General features: G+C 40.7%; 1 protein-coding gene and 2 pseudogenes across 2 annotated transcripts; all 3 read left to right on the plus strand.

Moving 5' to 3' along the window:
• LOC149115179 (uncharacterized) lies at positions 1-1,416 on the plus strand (annotated as a pseudogene).
• Positions 1,417-2,308: 892 nt separating this feature from the next.
• Positions 2,309-3,293, plus strand: LOC149115180 (uncharacterized; annotated as a pseudogene).
• Positions 3,294-10,840: 7,547 nt separating this feature from the next.
• On the plus strand, positions 10,841-12,968 carry LOC149115181 (uncharacterized). Of its 2 annotated transcripts, XM_089284740.1 has the most exons (3): positions 10,841-11,009; positions 11,829-11,948; positions 12,273-12,968. In XM_089284740.1, exons 1-3 carry the CDS (start codon positions 10,983-10,985, stop codon positions 12,888-12,890), a joined length of 765 nt encoding a protein of 254 aa, XP_089140866.1. In that variant the 5' UTR covers positions 10,841-10,982; the 3' UTR covers positions 12,891-12,968. The 2 variants fall into 2 exon arrangements, with proteins under 2 accessions (XP_089140866.1, XP_089140865.1); XM_089284739.1 differs by lacking the exon at positions 10,841-11,009 and having other exon boundaries at positions 11,781-11,948.
• Positions 12,969-19,231: the final 6,263 nt, after the last annotated feature.

The raw sequence follows: 19,231 nt of genomic DNA on the forward strand, positions 1-19,231 counted from the left end.
ATGATGCTTTGGTGGCTTTTTTCCTTGTACTTCAAACCATTCGTATAAGTATTTTGTTTTGCCCTGCTTTTCTTACAAATTCTAACCGTTTTTTAGGCTTTACCTCTGCGTTTTTACACAGTAGGTTTCTTTTAGGTGATATCTGTTGCTTTTCAGGATATTTAAAATCGCTGAACATGTCCCAAAGAAGACACTAGTCATGTAAAACAACTGGCTCACAGTCGCCATCTTCCCGCCAAAACTCTGTTTCATCGCCTGACGTACATCATGAAGGGTCCCCACCAAAATGGCACAAGGACGAAAACAATTTCTTTCAGAAGATTCTGCAGTTGACTGAACGTCTTTTCAATCGAATAGACTCGTTAGAGTCCTGAGCAAATCAGCCCGAAACTATTGCAGATACTGATGATGATGCTTTGTCGATTATGGCTGGTGAAACGTCAGGCTTGGAGATTAGCAAAGCTTCGGCAACGGAAGTGTCCTTTGAGACTGCTACTACGCCCATTGAGGCACCCGTAGAGCCTATTAAGGCACCTGTAGAGCCTATTCAGGCACCCGTAGCGCCTACTAAGGCACCAACAGAGTCTGGTAAGACATCTGACAAAGCTGAAAACTCAGCAAAATCTAGTGATGATCATGGGCTGCTTGACCCAGTTGCCAAGTCAACCTCTTGGAAGCCATCAGCTTCTTTCTCCAAGTTTCTGGATAATAATTTTCGGAGAAAATTATCTTTTATGTTACAAGCAGTCTCTTGTTATTTTGGATGACTGGGCAACTCCTGAAGTGGATGCTCCCTCTGCTCCAAGACTCGATCAACAATTGTTGAATAAAGTACCATTTAAAATGAAAAAGTTCAAAAGAAAGGGATAAGGAAATGTTTAATGTTCAGAGTGCTTTCTTATTTGCCACGTGCCCACTTTGTGGCCTTCATGATTGTATTGAAAATGATTCAGCTCCATCTTATGAGGAAATTAAAGTAGCTTTGGAGCAAGCTCTTTGCCTTTTAGGCTCAAACAATGCTCAGCTGTCTATCCTGAGATGACAGAGAGTCCTCGCAGCCATAAACTGTTTGGGGACAAACCTCCCGGAATTACCTCTGCCTAATGCAAAATCATGGCTATTTGTAGATTATTTCCCCTCCTTGGCCTCAAAACAGGCCGAGTTGTCAAGGGGTCTCACGAAAAATGTGGCACAAACTACAGGGGAATCCTTTTCTAGGCGTAGTAATATATCTCAGTCTCAAAGCAGACATCGAGAAGACATCTTTAACAAGTATCAATCCACTGGGTGTTCAAACCCCTCTAAATCTCAGTCAAATTACCAAGGGCCTCGTCCAAAAAACAGGCTTTTTTGTCCCCCTCCCCAGAAGGGACGTCAGCCAGACTAACAGAGAGCATAATGTCTTGAAGAACCCTAACATGGGACCCACAGATTCTCTCAATTGTTTCAGGTTACAGGATAAATTTCCTTAAAACTTCTTTTCAAAAGTCTCCATATCCAAACATCGGATCAGAAGGCACTCCTAATATCCCAGGAAGTGAACGAGTTATTGCCAAAAGGGGCCATATATAAGACCCTTTTTTACCAGAGACGGTTTTTACAGCCACCTGTTTCTTGTATCCAAAAAGGCAGAAGCTATACGTCCGGTGATAGACCTATGTTCTTCAAACAAGTTCATTGTAAACGAGCATTTCCAGATGGAAAACCTCAGTTGCCTTAAGACGTTGCTTTTACCAGGAGATTTTATGACAAATATAGATTTAAAAGATGCTTACTTTTCTGTGCCTGTTCACGAGTCTTCCCAAAAGTTCATTCGCTTCATTTGGAAGAGAACATGTTATGAGTTCAAAGCTCTTGAATTCGGCCTGTGTTCAGCTCCCAGAATTTTTACGGATGTTCTAAAACCTGTTGCCGCATTCCCGAGGAGAAAGGCCATTAAAGGTCTTATTTACCTGGGCGATTTTCTTCTTTTGGCTGCAACAATGGAGGAAGCTGTGAAAAATACTCAGCTGGTATGACACTCCTTCAGTCCCTAGGTTTTACAATAAACCCCAATAAATCATTGCTGATTCCGACCCAAGTGATAACCTACCTGGGTTTCCAAATAGCCTCAATGTGCATGATGATATCACTCCCGGCAGAGAAGGCCTACAAAATTCTAGACTGTTGTCGCACTGTGCTTGTTTCTCAAAGTATCAAATTGCAAAACCTAGCAAGTTTAATAGGTCTGTTAGAGTCCTTGAGAGCAGCCATTTGGCGAGCTCCACTACACTATCGTCGCTCGCAGTCAGATCTGATAAGGGGCCAAATGAACCAGGAGTCTTGCGACGCTTTGATTGCCCTGTCATTGAGTACGGAGTAGAACTTCCTTGGTGGTTGAAACACACTCTTAATGCAAACGGCAGTCCTGTGCACCTTCCTCCGCCGGATATGATCATCACAACTGACGCCTCCAAGAAAGGTTGGGGTGCAGTTCATCAATCCCTTCTGACCAGTCGCAGATGGTCCTAAAAAGAGTCTCTCCAGCACATCAATTATCTAGAGCTAAGGGCATCCTTTTTGGCTTTAAAAACCTTTCCCAAAGGTAAGTTTCATGTAACCGTATCTCTCCAGCTAGACAACACGACCATCAACAACAAATTAAAGGAGGTAAACATGCCCCCAACTTATGACTTTGACCTTAGAGATGTGGGATTGGTGTCAGGAAAGAGACATCCTCGTGATATATTCTCACATCCCAGGAAGAGACAACGTCTCAGCGGACAAGGAGTCCAGAGAGTTCAAGAACATGAGCGAGTGGAAGTTGGTCCCAACAATTATAAAGCCTTTTCTGCTGAATTGTCTGACGGATCAGTTTGCGAGTCGTCTAACCAACCAACTTGCAGATTCATTGTCAGTTGGAAACCCGAACCGGGAGTCATTCACACAAACGCCTTTACGATATACTTTACCTGGGCTCCTCAACAGGACTATGCCTTCCCCCCTTCAATCTGATATCTAAAACCCTGATGAAGGTAACAATCGACTAAACAAAACTAGTTCTTGTTCCTCCAGTTTGGCAAGCCCCTTGGACTTCTAATATCTCAGCCAGTGTTGCTACTGAACAGTCGAACCCTCTTAACAGACCCGACCAACCTGATCCGAGTTCATCCAATGTATGCTTGCCTTCACTTGGCCGTGTTTCACATATCTACAAACGTTTCCAAGCCGAGGGCATTCCAACAAACGTTGCCGATCTACTCATTGCGGCAACTCGTACCTCCACCTCGTCATACCTCTGGACGGCAAATTGATCCTCTTTCATCATCTATAAGTGGCATTCCAATTTTCTTAAAAGAACTCTTTAACGAAGGCTTAGTAGGGGTTGACACATTATGCTGTTATAATTTCGAGCATAATACTATATGTGGAGCATCGAGCATAATGCCGGCATAATAGTGCATTTTGCCAGCATAAGAGTGCGTTTTTGGCGGCATAATAGTGCCATTTTGCAACATAACAGTTATTTCCTTTTTTAGAGCTACTATAGTCCATTTATTAAGTTAAAACTACAAAATTTCAAGCTATTTTAATGTTCTACATGGTTTCCATTACTATTGAGCACTTTAGACTTGTTCCCAGTGCATCCTCAACTGGGTTTAGTTCTTTAGGCCTGGTTACTCTCTTTAGGCCTGGTTACTGTCATTATGCCAGGTTCCTGAGACCTTCCTTTTAAATTTGTACTTAATGGCAGCTATGGACGATTTAGATACGCAAGAAATACTAGTCACAAATGCATTAAGTTTGTTGAGAAGTGCCGATCCATCTACACTTGCACGAAGTCGAGTTGTTGCTAGCAATACAAGTAAAAATGGAGCCAACACGAAGCGGAAAGGGAAAGCAAAGGCCAAAGGTAACACTTCCATCCTCAAAACTGTCACAGTAGATACACGGCTTCGGGAGTTCAAGAACGAACCTTTTCCTAAGTCTGGTGGTAAGCTATTTTGTAACGCTTGTAGAGAAGAATTGTCTACAAAGGCCAGTATCATTAAAAGTCACGTAGCATCTTCTAAGCACAAATCAGGCATAACTAAACTTGCCCAAAAGGAAAAACAAGATGCAAACATACTAGATGCCATGAAGAAATATGATGAGCTAGCTCACCCAAAAGGAGAAACACTGAAGAACAGCGTGTTTACAGAGTAAGGGTCGTTACTGCATTTCTTAAGGCTGGTGTGCCACTTAACAAACTAGACAACTTTCGTGATTTATTGGAGGATGGAGGCTATCGCTTAACTTCCTCGACTCATATGAGGCAGCTTATTCCTTTTGTTCTGAAGGAAGAGGAGGAGGGGATCAAAGCTGAAATTTCTGGTAGTAAAATTGCAGTGATATTTGATGGCACTACAAGGCTCGGAGAAGCACTTGCCATAGTGGTTAGATTCATTTCAAACGAATGGCAAATTCAGCAACGGCTAGTGCGTCTTCAGCTGCTTGCAAAATCCCTGAAAGGAGAAGAACTTGCCAGAGAGCTAATATCAGTTTTAGCTCGACAGTACAACGTCCAAAACGACAATCTTTTAGCAGCAATGAGGGATGGCGCATCCGTTAATGCTGCTGCAATGAGGACTGTCAAGATTATCTTCCCAAAGGTGATTGACGTCCGTTGTTTTTCGAATACCATTGACAGGGTTGGAGTCCACTTCAATATTCCCACAGTTAGAAGATTCCTTCAGCTTTGGAACAGCTTGTTTGGACATAGCCCTGCCACCCATTTGGCTTGGAAGGAACAGACAGGCATAGCCATGGGAAGTTACTTGCCAACTAGGTGGTGGAGTTGGTGGGAAGTGGCGAAACAACTGATGTTACAGTCTGGGGATGTCCTACCATTTATTCGCAATCGAAGACAAGAAGATGCTAGAGGGGCTACTCTTAGGCAGATTGATGAGATGCTAAGTGATCCTCAAGCGAATGCCCAACTGTGAGTTCAACGAAGCTGAAGCCCATGGTGATCTTCAAACGAAAGACCTTGCCGAAAGAGAACTTTCCACCTGGAGTCCTCGTACACTGTCATCCGAAGGGGTGGATGGACGAAGCCGGAATGAAGCTGTGGGTAGAGAAAGTATGGCGGTCACGACCCAGCGGTCTTCTGAGAAAGAAAAGTCTTCTTGTTTGGGACTCCTTCCAAGCTCACCTTGTTGACTCAGTGAAGCGAGCAGTATGCCAAACGAACACCGACATCGCGGTAATTCCAGGTGGTTTAACCAGCATTCTTCAACCACTAGACATTTCCCTAAACAAGCCTTTTAAAGATCGTCTCTGGGAGCAATGGAACAACTGGATGATTGAAGGCCAGAAGAGTTTTACTTCTGCTGGAAACATGAGAGCAGCATCGCTTCCCACTGTATGTTCGTGGGTCCTGGATGCCTGGCGTAGTCTTCCAGCTGAGATGGTTGCCCGATCCTTCAAGAAGTGCGGCATTTCTAATTCGATGGATGGCACAGAGGACGAAATTCTCTGGGGGAAACTGAAGATGTACCTACCACTCCAGTTGATGATGAGGATGAAGATGGAGTGTATGCAGACCACCTAACATCAGGAGAGTTGCAGAACTTGTTTGGCGACAGTGATGAAGAATTCGCTGGCTTCGAGTGAGAAGGGACTTTGCTTACTCTACAAACGGCTCCTTTAGGAGCCACCAAGTTAACAAAAGTCAATGACCAACAATGAATTAAATGTGTCTTTATTTATTCTCTTTATTTTCTTCCCTGCCCTGTTCTTTCTTTATTTTTTCTCTATCGCCTCGTGCATGCAAACTTCGGAAAGCACATGCAGTTATGTTAGTTTCCAGTACTCCTCAAACTTGTAGTTTGGTTACCAAGTTTTCAAAGATGGCGGTGTTTTCATCAAGCGATCCTTCGAAGCTCTTCGGCATTCCTCTGGTCTTCTAAATCTCCTTTCAAACTCAACATTCAAATAAAGGTTAGTTAAATGCAATGCGATTTAGCGATACTTCCAAATATTGTAAAATACTTCTCTAGTAAATCGAAGTGCTCGTGTGTGTGTAAATCGTGATGATATAAACAAGTCCTAATAAACTTCACAGCACATGATTACATTTTGCTCTGCTTTTTTTAATTTACCGTGTTTTCAGTATATTCTTAGGAAGAAAAAATTACCTTTTTTGGGAAATTTCTATTGGACTGAATTTCACTACTTAACCAGAAATGATGAAAAATCTGACTTTTAACCTTGAGAATGGGGGGTCGACTTATACACGAGTTCGACTTATACACGAGTAAATACGGTTTCCATGACTGGGTTCTCCAGCCTAACTTTCCTAATATATTCATTAGAGGTAAAGCTAAGAGCTCTGTTTTTGGTAGCAAGCCATTGGCATTCATTTCGTTAGCTCTACGTCTTGACTTTAGCATCATTCCCAGATTAGATTCCGAATTATCTCGTAAAAGCTTTCTAGTTCCTGGTGTTTGATTCCATTCGGGCTAGAGATTGCACCTGTTTCACTGTGCCAATAAGGTGTATTAGCATGAAGTACTTATTGTTTGTTGGCAATTTCAAGTTAAACATGTTACGCCTTAGAGAGGCATCCAGGAGAGGCCCTAGAGGGGCGATTTATCATATGTATTGTCTTTTTTGTACCCTAGAGGGGTATACTATGTTGACTATGTGCAAACGCTCTAGAGGGGTGCGTCCACTAGAATACCATGGTTGTTATTTTTGTATTGTGATACGCAAGAAGTGTATTGCCTCGAGGGCAAAGGTTTTCCTTACTGAGAACAGTGAGTTAAATGGAAATTCAGCATTGTGCGTATTGGTGCCTGTCTCATTGATATGTTTTTAGATTTTCTTGATACTTTTCCTTTTTCTTATCCTTAGATATCTTCACTTCCATTTTCTGGTTTTCAGAGACCTAAAGTTCCATAAGAGTGGATCAGCTAATGGAGAATCTCAAATCTACTGTGCTTGCTACCAAAGCGTCTGGGACATCCGAAAATTACTTGAGAGCCTTTAACAAGTGGAGAGCCTTTGCTAGTGATGTCTTGGGTACCTTGGAGTTTCCAGTCAGACCCATCGATTGTGCCCTCTACTTACAACACCTCATCGAGTCGTCGAAGTCCATTGCTACCATCAACTGTGCCTTCTATGCGTTCAAGTGAATACATCTTCTTGCAGGCGTCAACTCACCAACATTACACCCTACTGTTCTGGCTGTAAAAGAAGGATCTGTTTGCCTTGCCAGTCAGCCAATATTTAATAGGAAGGAGCTCCTGGACGCTCACCACCTCAAGCTCCTTGCTGCATAGACTAATCTAGAAGACCTTCTACAATTAAAAAATTTCGTTATGTTCATTCTCGCATTTTCCAGTTTTCTTAGAAGTTCCGAGTTATGCGTTATTCATAGCAGAGATGTTCAGCTTAACATGGGTTACCTTACATTCAGCTTAGAGAAAAGCAAGACGGACCAACTGAGGGAGGGTAGATCGGTCGTTATCGCTGAATCCTTGTCTACCACATGTCCATGTTCTTTACTTAAGCTGTATATCCATAAGGCCCAGATTCTGGAAAATTCAGATGAGTATCTTTTTCCAGCCATTTCAGCTTCAGGCAATTGTAAGCGCCTTATCTCTATAAACAAGCCAATTAGTTACTCTACCTGTAGGCAGTCATCTAAATAGTCTTTCGCGAATATTGTACCAGATATCTCTAAGTTTAGCAATCATTCAGCTAGGTCAAGTGGAGCTACTTTAGCTGCCAGCTCTGGTGTTTCAGAAAGGAATCTTCAGCGCCATGGTCGCTGGGCTTCCGTCACAGTGAAGAACATTTATGTTGAGCATTTTCTTGCCAGTAGGCTAGAAGTTTCTACGGCTCTGTCTCTGTGAGCTAAGGCCCTACCTTTAGCTTTCTATCTTGGGCCTGGCTGACCAACACACCCATGCCTCAATCTTTGAGTGTGTTTGGTTGTGTAGTGAAGGCAAAATATGTAATTTGTGATAATCAGTATTGACATAAATTAATATTTTCCAGACACGGAACAGAGAACTGGGTGGGAGAGTAGTGCGCTAAGGCTCAAGGGTAGTACTGTTGTAAAAAGAGATGGTTGAGAAACTTGTGACATTCTACAGTCAGCCTTGCCACTAGCACTTTCCCATAAGGTTTATTTTTATTGTGTAATTAGCACCAAATGATTTGTTTTTTGATTCTGTTGTTTATAGATCAACCTTAAAACCCCAAGGGTGGCGCCACTACATTTGGTCGGGGGTACACGGTCACTGTTTTTTCTAACAAGAGGTTTTTGGGGTTTACTTGTCCGGCTTTGGTGTATCTAGGACGTTACTTGATGTATCTCTTATCAACTTTGTTGTAAGCTTATTGTCAAAAATCAAACATATTTTGGGCCTGGCTGAGCAACGTGCCCATGCCTCAACCTTTGAGTTTGTTCGGTTGTGTAGTGAGGGCAAAATTTGTCTAATGGCTTTATACACAACCCATGAAACATCAAGGAACTTGTGTACCATTCAGTTGTTCAGTGTGGCCCATATTTTTTGCGTACTTTAAGATTTCAATCCCGGGAAGTTATTAAATTATCCCGCTTTAGTCATGTCGTCCAGAAATCTCTCTGTAATTGCACGTTTGTACATTGTTTTTTCATAACGCCCAAAATATTTCTCTTAAGGACGTTTGTGCAGAAATTTTCCAGTCGATGGATTTTTCTCATTTTTTACTTCTTCCAGATAAATACCCGTGGTATGTTGCTTCTGCAACTCAAGCTATCAGATAATGACTTACTTGTGTCAGAAATGCGTTTAAGATTTAAAGTGTGTGGAAAACTACCCTGATGTTGAAAAATTGTCACATGTAATTCGGCATGGTCTACAGGGGTTTCTAGTTAAAAATGCCTAAGCAAGTCAACGGAGGCAAATGATCTTAGTCATATTGTGTAGAAGTCGGTCTATTGCGTAAATAATTGCAATGTTGCCAACATTTTGAACAAAACTCAACCCTTCAAGAGGCATTTGAAACTGCCGCACAACTAAACGAAGAGCTACAATGAATGGAATTCAAACTTCTAGTCCATAGATTTTCTTCATTTTTTTGTTTAATGTAGAAAATCAGTTGAGAAAATGATTCATCAAAAGAAAACTAGGGGTCACCAAACATCTGAGATAAAGGTATAGCAATGGCCATCTGTCCTATTACTATTATTACTTAGCACGTGCTCAATGCATGACGTGGCATGTGAATTTGCGTGCACAGCAAGGATGCGCAGAAGCAATTAGCGCGAACGTCCTTAAGAGCAAGGTTTCAAGAGTAATGTGTTTTTTATGGCTACGATATATCAAAACTAAACTAAATTGAGCTCAGGTTGTGTTAAACTCGCATGTGTCCGGTCCCTCCACAGGTCACAACGTGATCACGACAAAATTATCGATCTACTGTAGGGTAAAAAATGGCACAAAAAGTCCCAGAAGGGCGAGGTGTTCCATGCACTTTATTAAGACTGCACAGGTGTCAAGATAAAATGTGACCTGATTTGGGAAAACGTACCCTAACGGATATCCGTTTAACGGTTTGAAAACGTTTTCTACCCGTTTAGTATCTGTTAAAACGGTTTCCAAAAGCGTTTAAACGGTTTCTAGAAGCGTTTAATCCGTTTTTTGATCCGTTTGATAAAATTGGCAAAACGTTTTTAAAAGACCATTATCCGTTTAAACGGAAGGACAATCCGTTTAAACAGGAGGGCAATCCATTTAAATGGAAGAACTATCCGTTTAACAGCAAACTTCTTCCGTTTTATAGAAAGTCTTAGTCCGTTTTATAGAACGGCTCGGTCCGTTTTATAGTAAGCCGTCCCAGTTTACATTGTCAGAACCAATCCCTCTGTCTTTCCTTTTGCCGTAACCATTGAGCCATAGTTTAGGAAACAACGTACAGCACTTGCAAATGCCACGAAACAATGTCAACAAACAGCGGCAGAAGTTATAATATTTATTACGCTGGATCGTTCGAACACTTCGTTTCACTTCGAACATTTCGTTTGTTGTTTACTTAATATTATTACTTTGCTGTCTTTTATGTACCTTTCAGATAATTGTAAGACTAAAACAAAGAGTGAATCTTTTTCAAAGTTGAAGGTTTCGCTTTCTATGCCTATCTTATCGCAGTCACTTTATTCCTGGTTTATTTATTTTATCAATCAATTCGGCAAGCAAAACACACTTCAAATTTGCATACTGTAATTTCACTTTTTCCTAGAAAATCGCTTCTAGGAAAAAAGCTTCCAGTTTTGTTTATCATTGTTCTGAGCATCAACAGAAACACATGGTTATTGCTCGCAGACAATACTATCAGCTCTCATTTGAATATTCCATCCAGCGTGACTTGTAGCACAACAAGAATTTGTAATCACTGTGATTCGCTTCACTGAATTGAATACCTCACAGCTATTTTAGCTTACCTTGATGTATTGAGTAAAGATCTCATTTCTAAAAGCTCCCCGCAATCTCTTGTTTGGTGTTGAAACTCTTTAAAAAGCAGAATAAACTCTGATTGTTGACATAACGCAATTTTGTTGCGATCATCTGCTGGCACGCGTGCGAACTTCTGTTTGGTTAGTGACCAATTAGAAGCCGTGATTTGATCATCGATGACGCGTTGCTGCGGTAACAGCTCTCTCTCATATCTTGCGTTCCAAGTTGGACGCCGCTCGCACAGCAAAACGAGTGAACGTACACTTGGCTGAGCAAGCAGATGTCGCCGAAAAGAAAACGAGTGAGGCTGACACTGATCACACAGCTAAACGGGCAAAGCTACACACAGATGTCGTCGAAAAGAATGGGAGTGAGCCTGAAACGGATTGGACAGCAAAAAGGGCTAGGCTGCAGGCTGAACAACCGGACGTTACCCTTGTACGCCGACAACGGGAGGCAAAGACGGAGGAATGTCAGCGCCTAAACAGCAAACTAAATAAAATTGAAAGTGAAATGAGAGTCCAGGAACAGTTGAGCGAGGTATGTACCCTTGTCTTCAATCCACTAATTTCGCTGACTAAATCTCAGAATTGCGTTCGTTTCGCCAACGAGTAGAGTAGTTGCGCCAACGTTTAGTACGCTAGCGTAGTCACTCTTTTCTCGCAGCATTTTTACAAAGCTTCCGAACATTTTTGTCTGAACCAATTTGTTAGAAATTATTAGAAGAGAGTTTCGGTTAGAAAGAGCTTTGTCACCGCTCAATACAAAGGTTCTGAAGCAAAAATTCTCAATGATCTACAGCCAGAACAAAGCCGACATAACTTATTTATACTGGATTCTGTTGGCAATTAATCCGAAAAGAAGACGGAAAAAACTTAAACCGGATACGGTAACGTTAAAAACTTCAATCACAAGCTTAGCAATATATATTCACTCGAAGTTGTATCATTTTGTAAGCTGTTCGGATTTATTTTTAACTGTGTGCGTATGTAAGAGGCATGGGATAAATTACTTATGCAATGTTTTCTAGTGGCATACTGTGAAATATCCCACTCGTGACTTGATTTTTCCTTGAAAGGCTCGTGTGTATACAAAGAAAAATCAAGTCACGAGTGGGATATTTCACAGTATGCCACTCAAAATCATTGCATAACTGGTATTTACATCCACTATATCGCAACAATCTTACGTAGTCTCTAAATGATTTCAACTTTGGTATTACTGGGAACCATTACATGTATTGATCTTACTATACTCGCTAATCAAACACGCTACCTATCCTTAAGTTTTTTTTTTAACGAGTATTCGTATATGACATTAATACCACCTTGTATTTGTTTCCTTTTTATTGTCTTACAGATGATAGTGGGAATTCAAGACTCGTTGCGAGCTATTGAGCACAAAATGACGGCTTGTTTTGACAAAATGGAAGAGCGTCTGGTGTCCTTAGAGGAGAAAATGGTCAGACAGAGTGACTTGGTGAGTAAGAATTATTTGCTACAAACATTTAATGCACTCAAGTTGAGTGGGATGTATATTTGATTTACTGTAAAAAAGATACAGGTGTTTTGATGATCATACATACTTAGCCTTTGTTGCACATTACCCTTACCTCAGCTCAGGCGCATACTTTGTACTTCATGTCATATGATTAATACACAACCTGGTAAATAATTACTAGTTAAAGTATAGACATAGAATAGATTAAAATTTAAAGAAATTGGCATTTTCCTTGAAATCCTAAACCTCAATTGGCTGATTATAACAAAACAACTGATAATTCCATATTTGTTTCTTTATTAGATTCCTGAACCTGATGATTTTGCTCCAATCCTGCATGATATACCGCTCACTCTGCTCGACACCAGTGACCTTTCCACCATCGACACCAGCGCGTTGAGGGAGACCCTGTATGTAGATGAGTCTTGTTCCCGTTCTCCAGCAGTGAAGCTGCCTCCCAGCAATCCAGCAGTACAGTTACCTTCGAGCAGTCCAGCAGTACAGCTTCCCCCGCCCAGCAGTCCAGCCATACAGCTTCCCCCGCTCAGCAGTCCAGCAGTGCAGCTTCCTCTCCCCAGCAGTCCAGGCAGAGTTGGCGAGGAACTCATCCGGAACTGTGTAACACCTAGAAAGGTACGTGGAGTCCAGGAGGCACTGCGCCGAGAAAAGAATCTCTACAGGTGCACACTGAAGCTGGTTCCAATCTTGTTTACAAAAGCAGAGCTTGCAAACAGCAACACAGATGGGTCACATAAGAAAGGGTCCCTGGATAGCGGCAGACTGAACTCCTCGAAAACTTTAATATTTACACAGTTTCCTGTTACCTCAAATGAGGAAAAAGAAAAAATCTGGTGGGGTATAAAAGGCAAGATTAACAACAAGTGTCGATCTATTACATATGCATCAGCTCGACTTTTTTAACTGTAATTAGGCTAACTAGGATAAGGGTCGAAATTTCAGATGTGAATTTTTTTTTGTAAATTTAAGATAGGACAAAAATGTAACATTGATTTAGTTGTAAAATAAATTCAATTGTTTATTTGAACAAGTCTCCGCTTGAAGTCAATGAATGAACGAATGAATGAATTCAACAAAGCGGTGAAATCGGTACGAACGAAAGTTTACAAAAAAATTAATATTGTGCTCTCTTGTAAACTTTCAGCTACTTTTGTTCGCACCGATTTCACCGCTTTGTTGACTTCATAATGTAGCGAAGCGCGCACGCTTAGTCTTAAAATAGAATGCATGTGGAAGCCCACACATAAGCGTGCTCTTAGTAGAAGTGTTCGTTTCTAAAAAGTTTCTTTAGAAAAGGTTTCGGACAGACAAACGATCAATTCAATCAGGTCAAATTATGCTTGTATTGTTAACAACGTACGAAAATTGGGTTTATTTTCAGTCTGGTCGGTATTAGGCTCGATTTAAGTGTCCATGTAAAACTAAAGGGAACCTATACTAACATAATAAGGATGTGTATGGGAGTTAAAAGTTTTAAAAGAGATGAGTATAAAATATTGCCGGGAAAAAACGTATAACCTCTAGCTCTCTCTGGTGGAATATTTTGTTTTATTTCCGTGGCAACCAATGACCAATCATCGCACACACTATTAACGGAAACCGCTGATCATGGACACAGCAGCTAATATGGCGTTACATGGCGACGTGAAAATTATTGCCGTCTTCGCCTTCTTCGCAGTCTCCGCAGGCTTATTCTCTTTGGACACAGACCAAACGGAAACATTGAGGGAATCTAAACCACTTTTTTATAAGCGATGTATCCTTTATTGAAGCGAAGTTTTGCCTTTGAACCAGCCATTTGTTCGATCACTGTACTGGCTCAGCTGGACTGGCGACGTGATTACATAATTTCTCAGGCGATCAAAAATAAAGAAGGAAGGTATATTTTAATGGCATTTGTTCTGTTGACTCGAAATCAATTTCTTCTAATCTTGACTTGGACTCGCTAACTGTAAGGATAAAGCAGACGGCGCGGTAAGACAATTTTCATGTGGCGATTTGCAATGAACGGAGCAAAATAATCTTGTCATGTCCACGACATTAATACGCACTTAGTGTAGAAATTATTTTACGTTTGAATGTTGTTCATTTCTACCGTTTCAAGAAAACGTTTGATTGAAGCGACCAACTGTTTAATTATGTCTCTATCCGTTTAAACGTTTTGTTGACGTTTTTACGCATCCATTTGAACGGTTTAGGAAACCGTTTTATGATTTGAGGAAATCGTTTAATTATTTTGCTCATCTGTTTAAACGGTTGCTGAAACCGTTTTAACGGTTTGAGCAACCATTTAAACGCTTTTGATGGCCGTTTTCTATCCGTTTGTTTACCGTTTTTTCAGGCCGTTAAACGGATATCTGTTAGTGTATGTTTTCCCAAATCAGGTCACAAATATTAAAAATTATTTTAATTTTACTGGGGTGGATAAACATTTAGACTGTAATAAAATAAAAAAGGTTAGAGTTATTGTGGCCTCTTTCGTGACCTTTTTTAAAATTTTCTTCAAAACCTGTTTAACAAATAACAGCTTATCTGGGGATTGAAAGAGACCACTCCATTTTTTAAGCATTGTATCGTCAACGTCTTCATATTTCTCCTTTGATTTCCTAATGTTGTTATGCTCATGTTGTTATGCAGCATTGTGTCAGGATGTTCACACTGAAAACACAACAATATAACGTCCAGTATGCTTAACAATCTACTATTACTGTTCCTTAGCTCCGTATGACAATCTTTTCCCCTACTGTTAAAATAAGCGTGTAGGGTACCGTTCATTTGTTATGGGGTGGGACAGGCTGGCGGGATTGCATTGTTAGTCCCTGTTATATATCATTACCTCCCCTCTTCATCAGAATATTTCCTGACCCTCCTCGTACTGCTAAATGTTTGAGATGCCCCCCCCCCAAAAATTAAAAAGTGAAATCGTCACAGGTTTAAAAACATAGAGCAACAATTTAAAAACTTTTTGACCCTACCAGTTGTTAAGTCATAAAAATAGGCAAAGAGCTCCTAGCTCAGAGCCTACATTGTCTTGCCTGTTATAAGAAAGGGAGTTGCATGGTATCTGGTTACATTTTGAGTGTACTTCCAGGGTTCAAAGTTGATCTTTTTTTAAGGGAAGTCACTAGTGGACGTTCAGCTATATTTAGCGACCAAATTCTTAGTAGGGGTTTGATTCCTACTGTAGGTACCTATCATAGAGGGGGGTCTGTGGGCATGCTCCCCCGGAAAATTTTAAATTCTCAGAACCATAGTAATGCTATTTTTCACCATCAAAAGTGCTATCATTACAATACCTGTTCAAGTAAAAATAGACAAAAGCATGACAAGAATCTGATGTTGCCTCTGTCTCATCAAAAGAAAGCTATTTGTGGTGGTTGAGCTACATTTAGAAATCAAAGGTGCAGTATGAAATATATATGAAATTGTTTACGCTTACCTACATCTCTTCACATTTTCGGTTAATTTTAAAGTTTCATTTAGTTGTTGAAAATGGAGACGGATGAACAATCTGGCTTCCAGGATTACTTCCTTAATTGCTCGGAAACTAAAACAATGGATTGCGACATGTCCAACGAACACAAACATTGTAAATTATGTTATAAGACTTTCACCATGCCTTTTTGTTGTCAAAGACATTTCAGTCAATCTCACGTGAATCACGCAGTGCCTTATCATGGGAAGTTCTGTTATCCATGTAAATTATCACATGATAATCTTGGAAAAAGTGAAAGGTTTCATTTCCACTGCCCTGTTTGCCAATGCACCATCATAAATTGCGATCCCTTCATAAAACATTTGAAGCATCATGACTCCAAAGAAACACCCCGGACACATGGAGATTGTGAAATGGACAATAAAAGAGAGAGTGAAGAAAACGTCACTAACAAGGATGATAAGGAAGATGGATCAAGTTTGGACCAAGAAAAATACTCTAATGAAGACTCCACAATTTCCAGAAGGGCAATCCCTGAAATGAAAGAGTGCTTGATTTGTGGCAAGTGTATGCGCCAAAAACGCTTAGCTAGGCATTATCGTGATATTCATGACAAGGAAACTGTCACTGTGGCAACGTACGTAGATGAAGATAATGGCATATTTCTTGTTCGCAACAGTTCTAGGGGTGGCATAGGATATCCCGCACATGTTAAAAAAGTAATGGTCAGTGAAAATGTAGGCATCCAGTGTGAAAAATCAGACTGCATGGATTATATGCAAGTTGCTTGGAGAACTGGAATAACAACGGCCAAGTGTAAACACCTTCAGGAAGTAGGAAAGAATCCCATGTTCTCAGAATCAATCATTCTGTCACCTGAAACCATCGAAGATCTCTTGCCATCTGGCGAATACTGAAGGCTGACAGAAGAAAGGATAACTGAGTGCAAAGAGCTCCAGTGCGAAGCGCTTCGCAAAAACTCCAAGTGTATTGTTTCCGTGACAGATGGATTAAGATTCATTTATGTCTGTTTTTGATGAAAATGTTAATTATTTTTCGAAATTTGGCAGGGTAATTGTGACAGCTGACATAGAAAATGGTACCCTTGATGGTCGCTGCTACTGTAGCAGAAAACTATGCATTCATAAATGCATTTGCTTTTTGTATTTCCTACAAAATAATCTCCTAGATGTCTTCAGACAGCAAAGCACAGATATCAAAGAAGATGAGCCTGCCAAAGAGGATTGCCCAACACCACACATTCAGTCAGCAAATCAGATATACCCTCCCAATGATCCGAGTATTGTGGCAAAAATGTGTAGTTATTTACACTCATTTAAGCGCATACCACTATACGAAACAAGTAAGAAAAATACGGTGACAGCAACCCTTTAAAGAAAATTTATCCCAAAGGAAACACTTTGCCAAGATTGCAAGTTGCCCCTCAGCTCCCCTGTTTTAATTTCAAATAAGGCCACTTTGCTCACAATGAATGATGTCATGGAAGGAGTAAAAATGTTGTTCAAACAGTGTGAGAATTGCCCGATGTGCTATAGATACCAAGAACATGATCGCAAAATCCACAATTTCAATGATACATTTCTAGTAGGATTCGATATTTGTCGCTTTCTTCAACAATGCTTACAAGAGCATTTGCCTATTGGTAGTATCCTGAAGGTTTTGGAAAGCCAACTAGGCGAGCGATTAAATTCTCAAAGTGTATTAATGCTTACTTGCACTTTGATAGCTTAAGTCAGCATTCCTATGAATACAGTTGTTCGCTATGTGGATACCATCCACAAATTTTAATAATGGATTTGAACAAAAAGGTTGCATTTAATTGTAATGTTTCAAATTTGGAATTGCCTGAAAATTACCAGGTGGATGACGTCAACTACGCAGATTGTGTTGATTTCTGGGGCAAAGTGGAGCTGTCGATGATTCTGCTAGGATTCTCAAATCGTACAATTCCTGAATTTGAGGTGAATCCTAACCTCCTGTTCTGGTCTCCTTTCATCGGACGTCATACGAGGAAAGGGCTACTGCTCCTAAACACTGAGCACAGAAAGGTCAGCCGGACTGGCGAACTGGAAAGTGACTCTAGAGATATTTCAGAGGAAAGACTTCTTGAACTCCTTCATAACTCCACCTACAAAGAAGTACAGAAATTTGCACAGTCAATTGGTACTCATCCTAAGGGATCAAAACTGGATGTCAGATTAAGCAGGCCATTTCCAAGGATGACGAAAAGTTTTAGAGGGCATTTAACAAGATTTGGGGTCACTGGTGGATGGGTATCTGGGATGTGTCAGCACGGTGTTATCTACACTTTGAAGTTTGTTCTGCGCATAAAGTCCAAGGGATTACATTGATCTTATTTTGTCTATGGCACACCAGCCAAATATCGTGGTAAGTGATATGGCCAACATGCTAGTTGCACATGGACTAAAGAGAAAGAGAGACATGTTTAGCCCGCAGATTGGTATGGTTGCTGAACTGACTAAAGACAATGTGCAAGAGGCACTTGAAGGAAGACTGGAAGTATCGCTGCCATGGTTAAACGACAACTATATAGATGGAGATGACAAATGCAGTACTACAAAGATGCATCCGGTGACAGGTGGCGATAAGCATTTATGTCTCTTTGATCAATTGCACGAAAGAAATGCAAAGAAAGATGAAGAGGCAGAGACAAGTAAGAAATATTAAGGAATTAAAAGGAAACCTTGACACCCAGAAAGATGAGCAGCTCCATCTCCTATACAATCACGACACTAGATATTTAAACCAGTAAACCACATTTTTCTATTTCGTTCAAATATTGACATTCATAATGAAAGGATCAACCAATGTCAAAAAGACGGAATTAGAGCTGCTTTTAAATACCAGATCAAAGTCGATGAAAACGGTCGTGCTGTCCTAGATAAAATGAAGAAAATAGTTACGAAGAGGAAGGGGCATCAGAAACGCAATGTTGCGGGTGACATGGATGACGATGCTCAACAAGCCACTCCAAAGAAGATGAAGCCTGAATCGTCCTACCCATCAGGCGCAGGTTCAGGAAATCAACCAACAGCTGCCCAACAAGCCACTGAGAAGATAACGAGGCCTGAATCTTCTGACCCTGCAGTCTCGGGTACAGAGAATCAACCCACTGATAACCAAGAAGCCACTACGCAGAAGGTGAAACCTAAATCACCTCAGTCATCAGTCTTAGGAACTCAGAATCACCCCATTGACTTGATGCAACTTTACAGCACCTGCCATCTTTGGCAGATTGTTACTGAATCAAAGATTTGGGGGTTAAGAATCAGGACAAATACCTCATCATGAATGACTACTGGATAAACGATAGAGTCATCAATGTGGCAATGAAACTGATGAGGAAGATAGCACCGAATTTTGCCAGTCTGGCAGATGTTATCCTAGCAAAGAAGGATGGATTTCCCCCTTTGCTCTCTATAAACAGATTTGTTCGAATTGTAAATGATTGGGGGAACCACTAGATAACTTTGTCTAATGCGCAAAATCTCAGGTTAGAAGTCTCCATATACGATAGCCTTTACGGGGTGGACAAAAATAAAGATACAAAGATAAGTTACCCCATAAACATTGAACAGAGCATTTGCCAAATAATGCAGTCTCCTAAAGATGTAACCTTTTTGGTTGAAGAAGTGCAACAACAGGAAGGAGGAAATGACTGTGATTGATTTGCAATTGCCTTTGTGACATTGCTGTGCATGGGATGAGATCCAGCGAAAGAGCGTTTTGATCAAAAAATCATGCGTTAAGAGTTACTCAAGAGCTT

The sequence above is a fragment of the Orbicella faveolata genome, unplaced genomic scaffold (assembly GCF_042242905.1).
Source record: "Orbicella faveolata isolate gen_17 unplaced genomic scaffold, um_ofav_v1 contig_13, whole genome shotgun sequence".
Lineage (NCBI taxonomy): Eukaryota > Metazoa > Cnidaria > Anthozoa > Scleractinia > Merulinidae > Orbicella > Orbicella faveolata.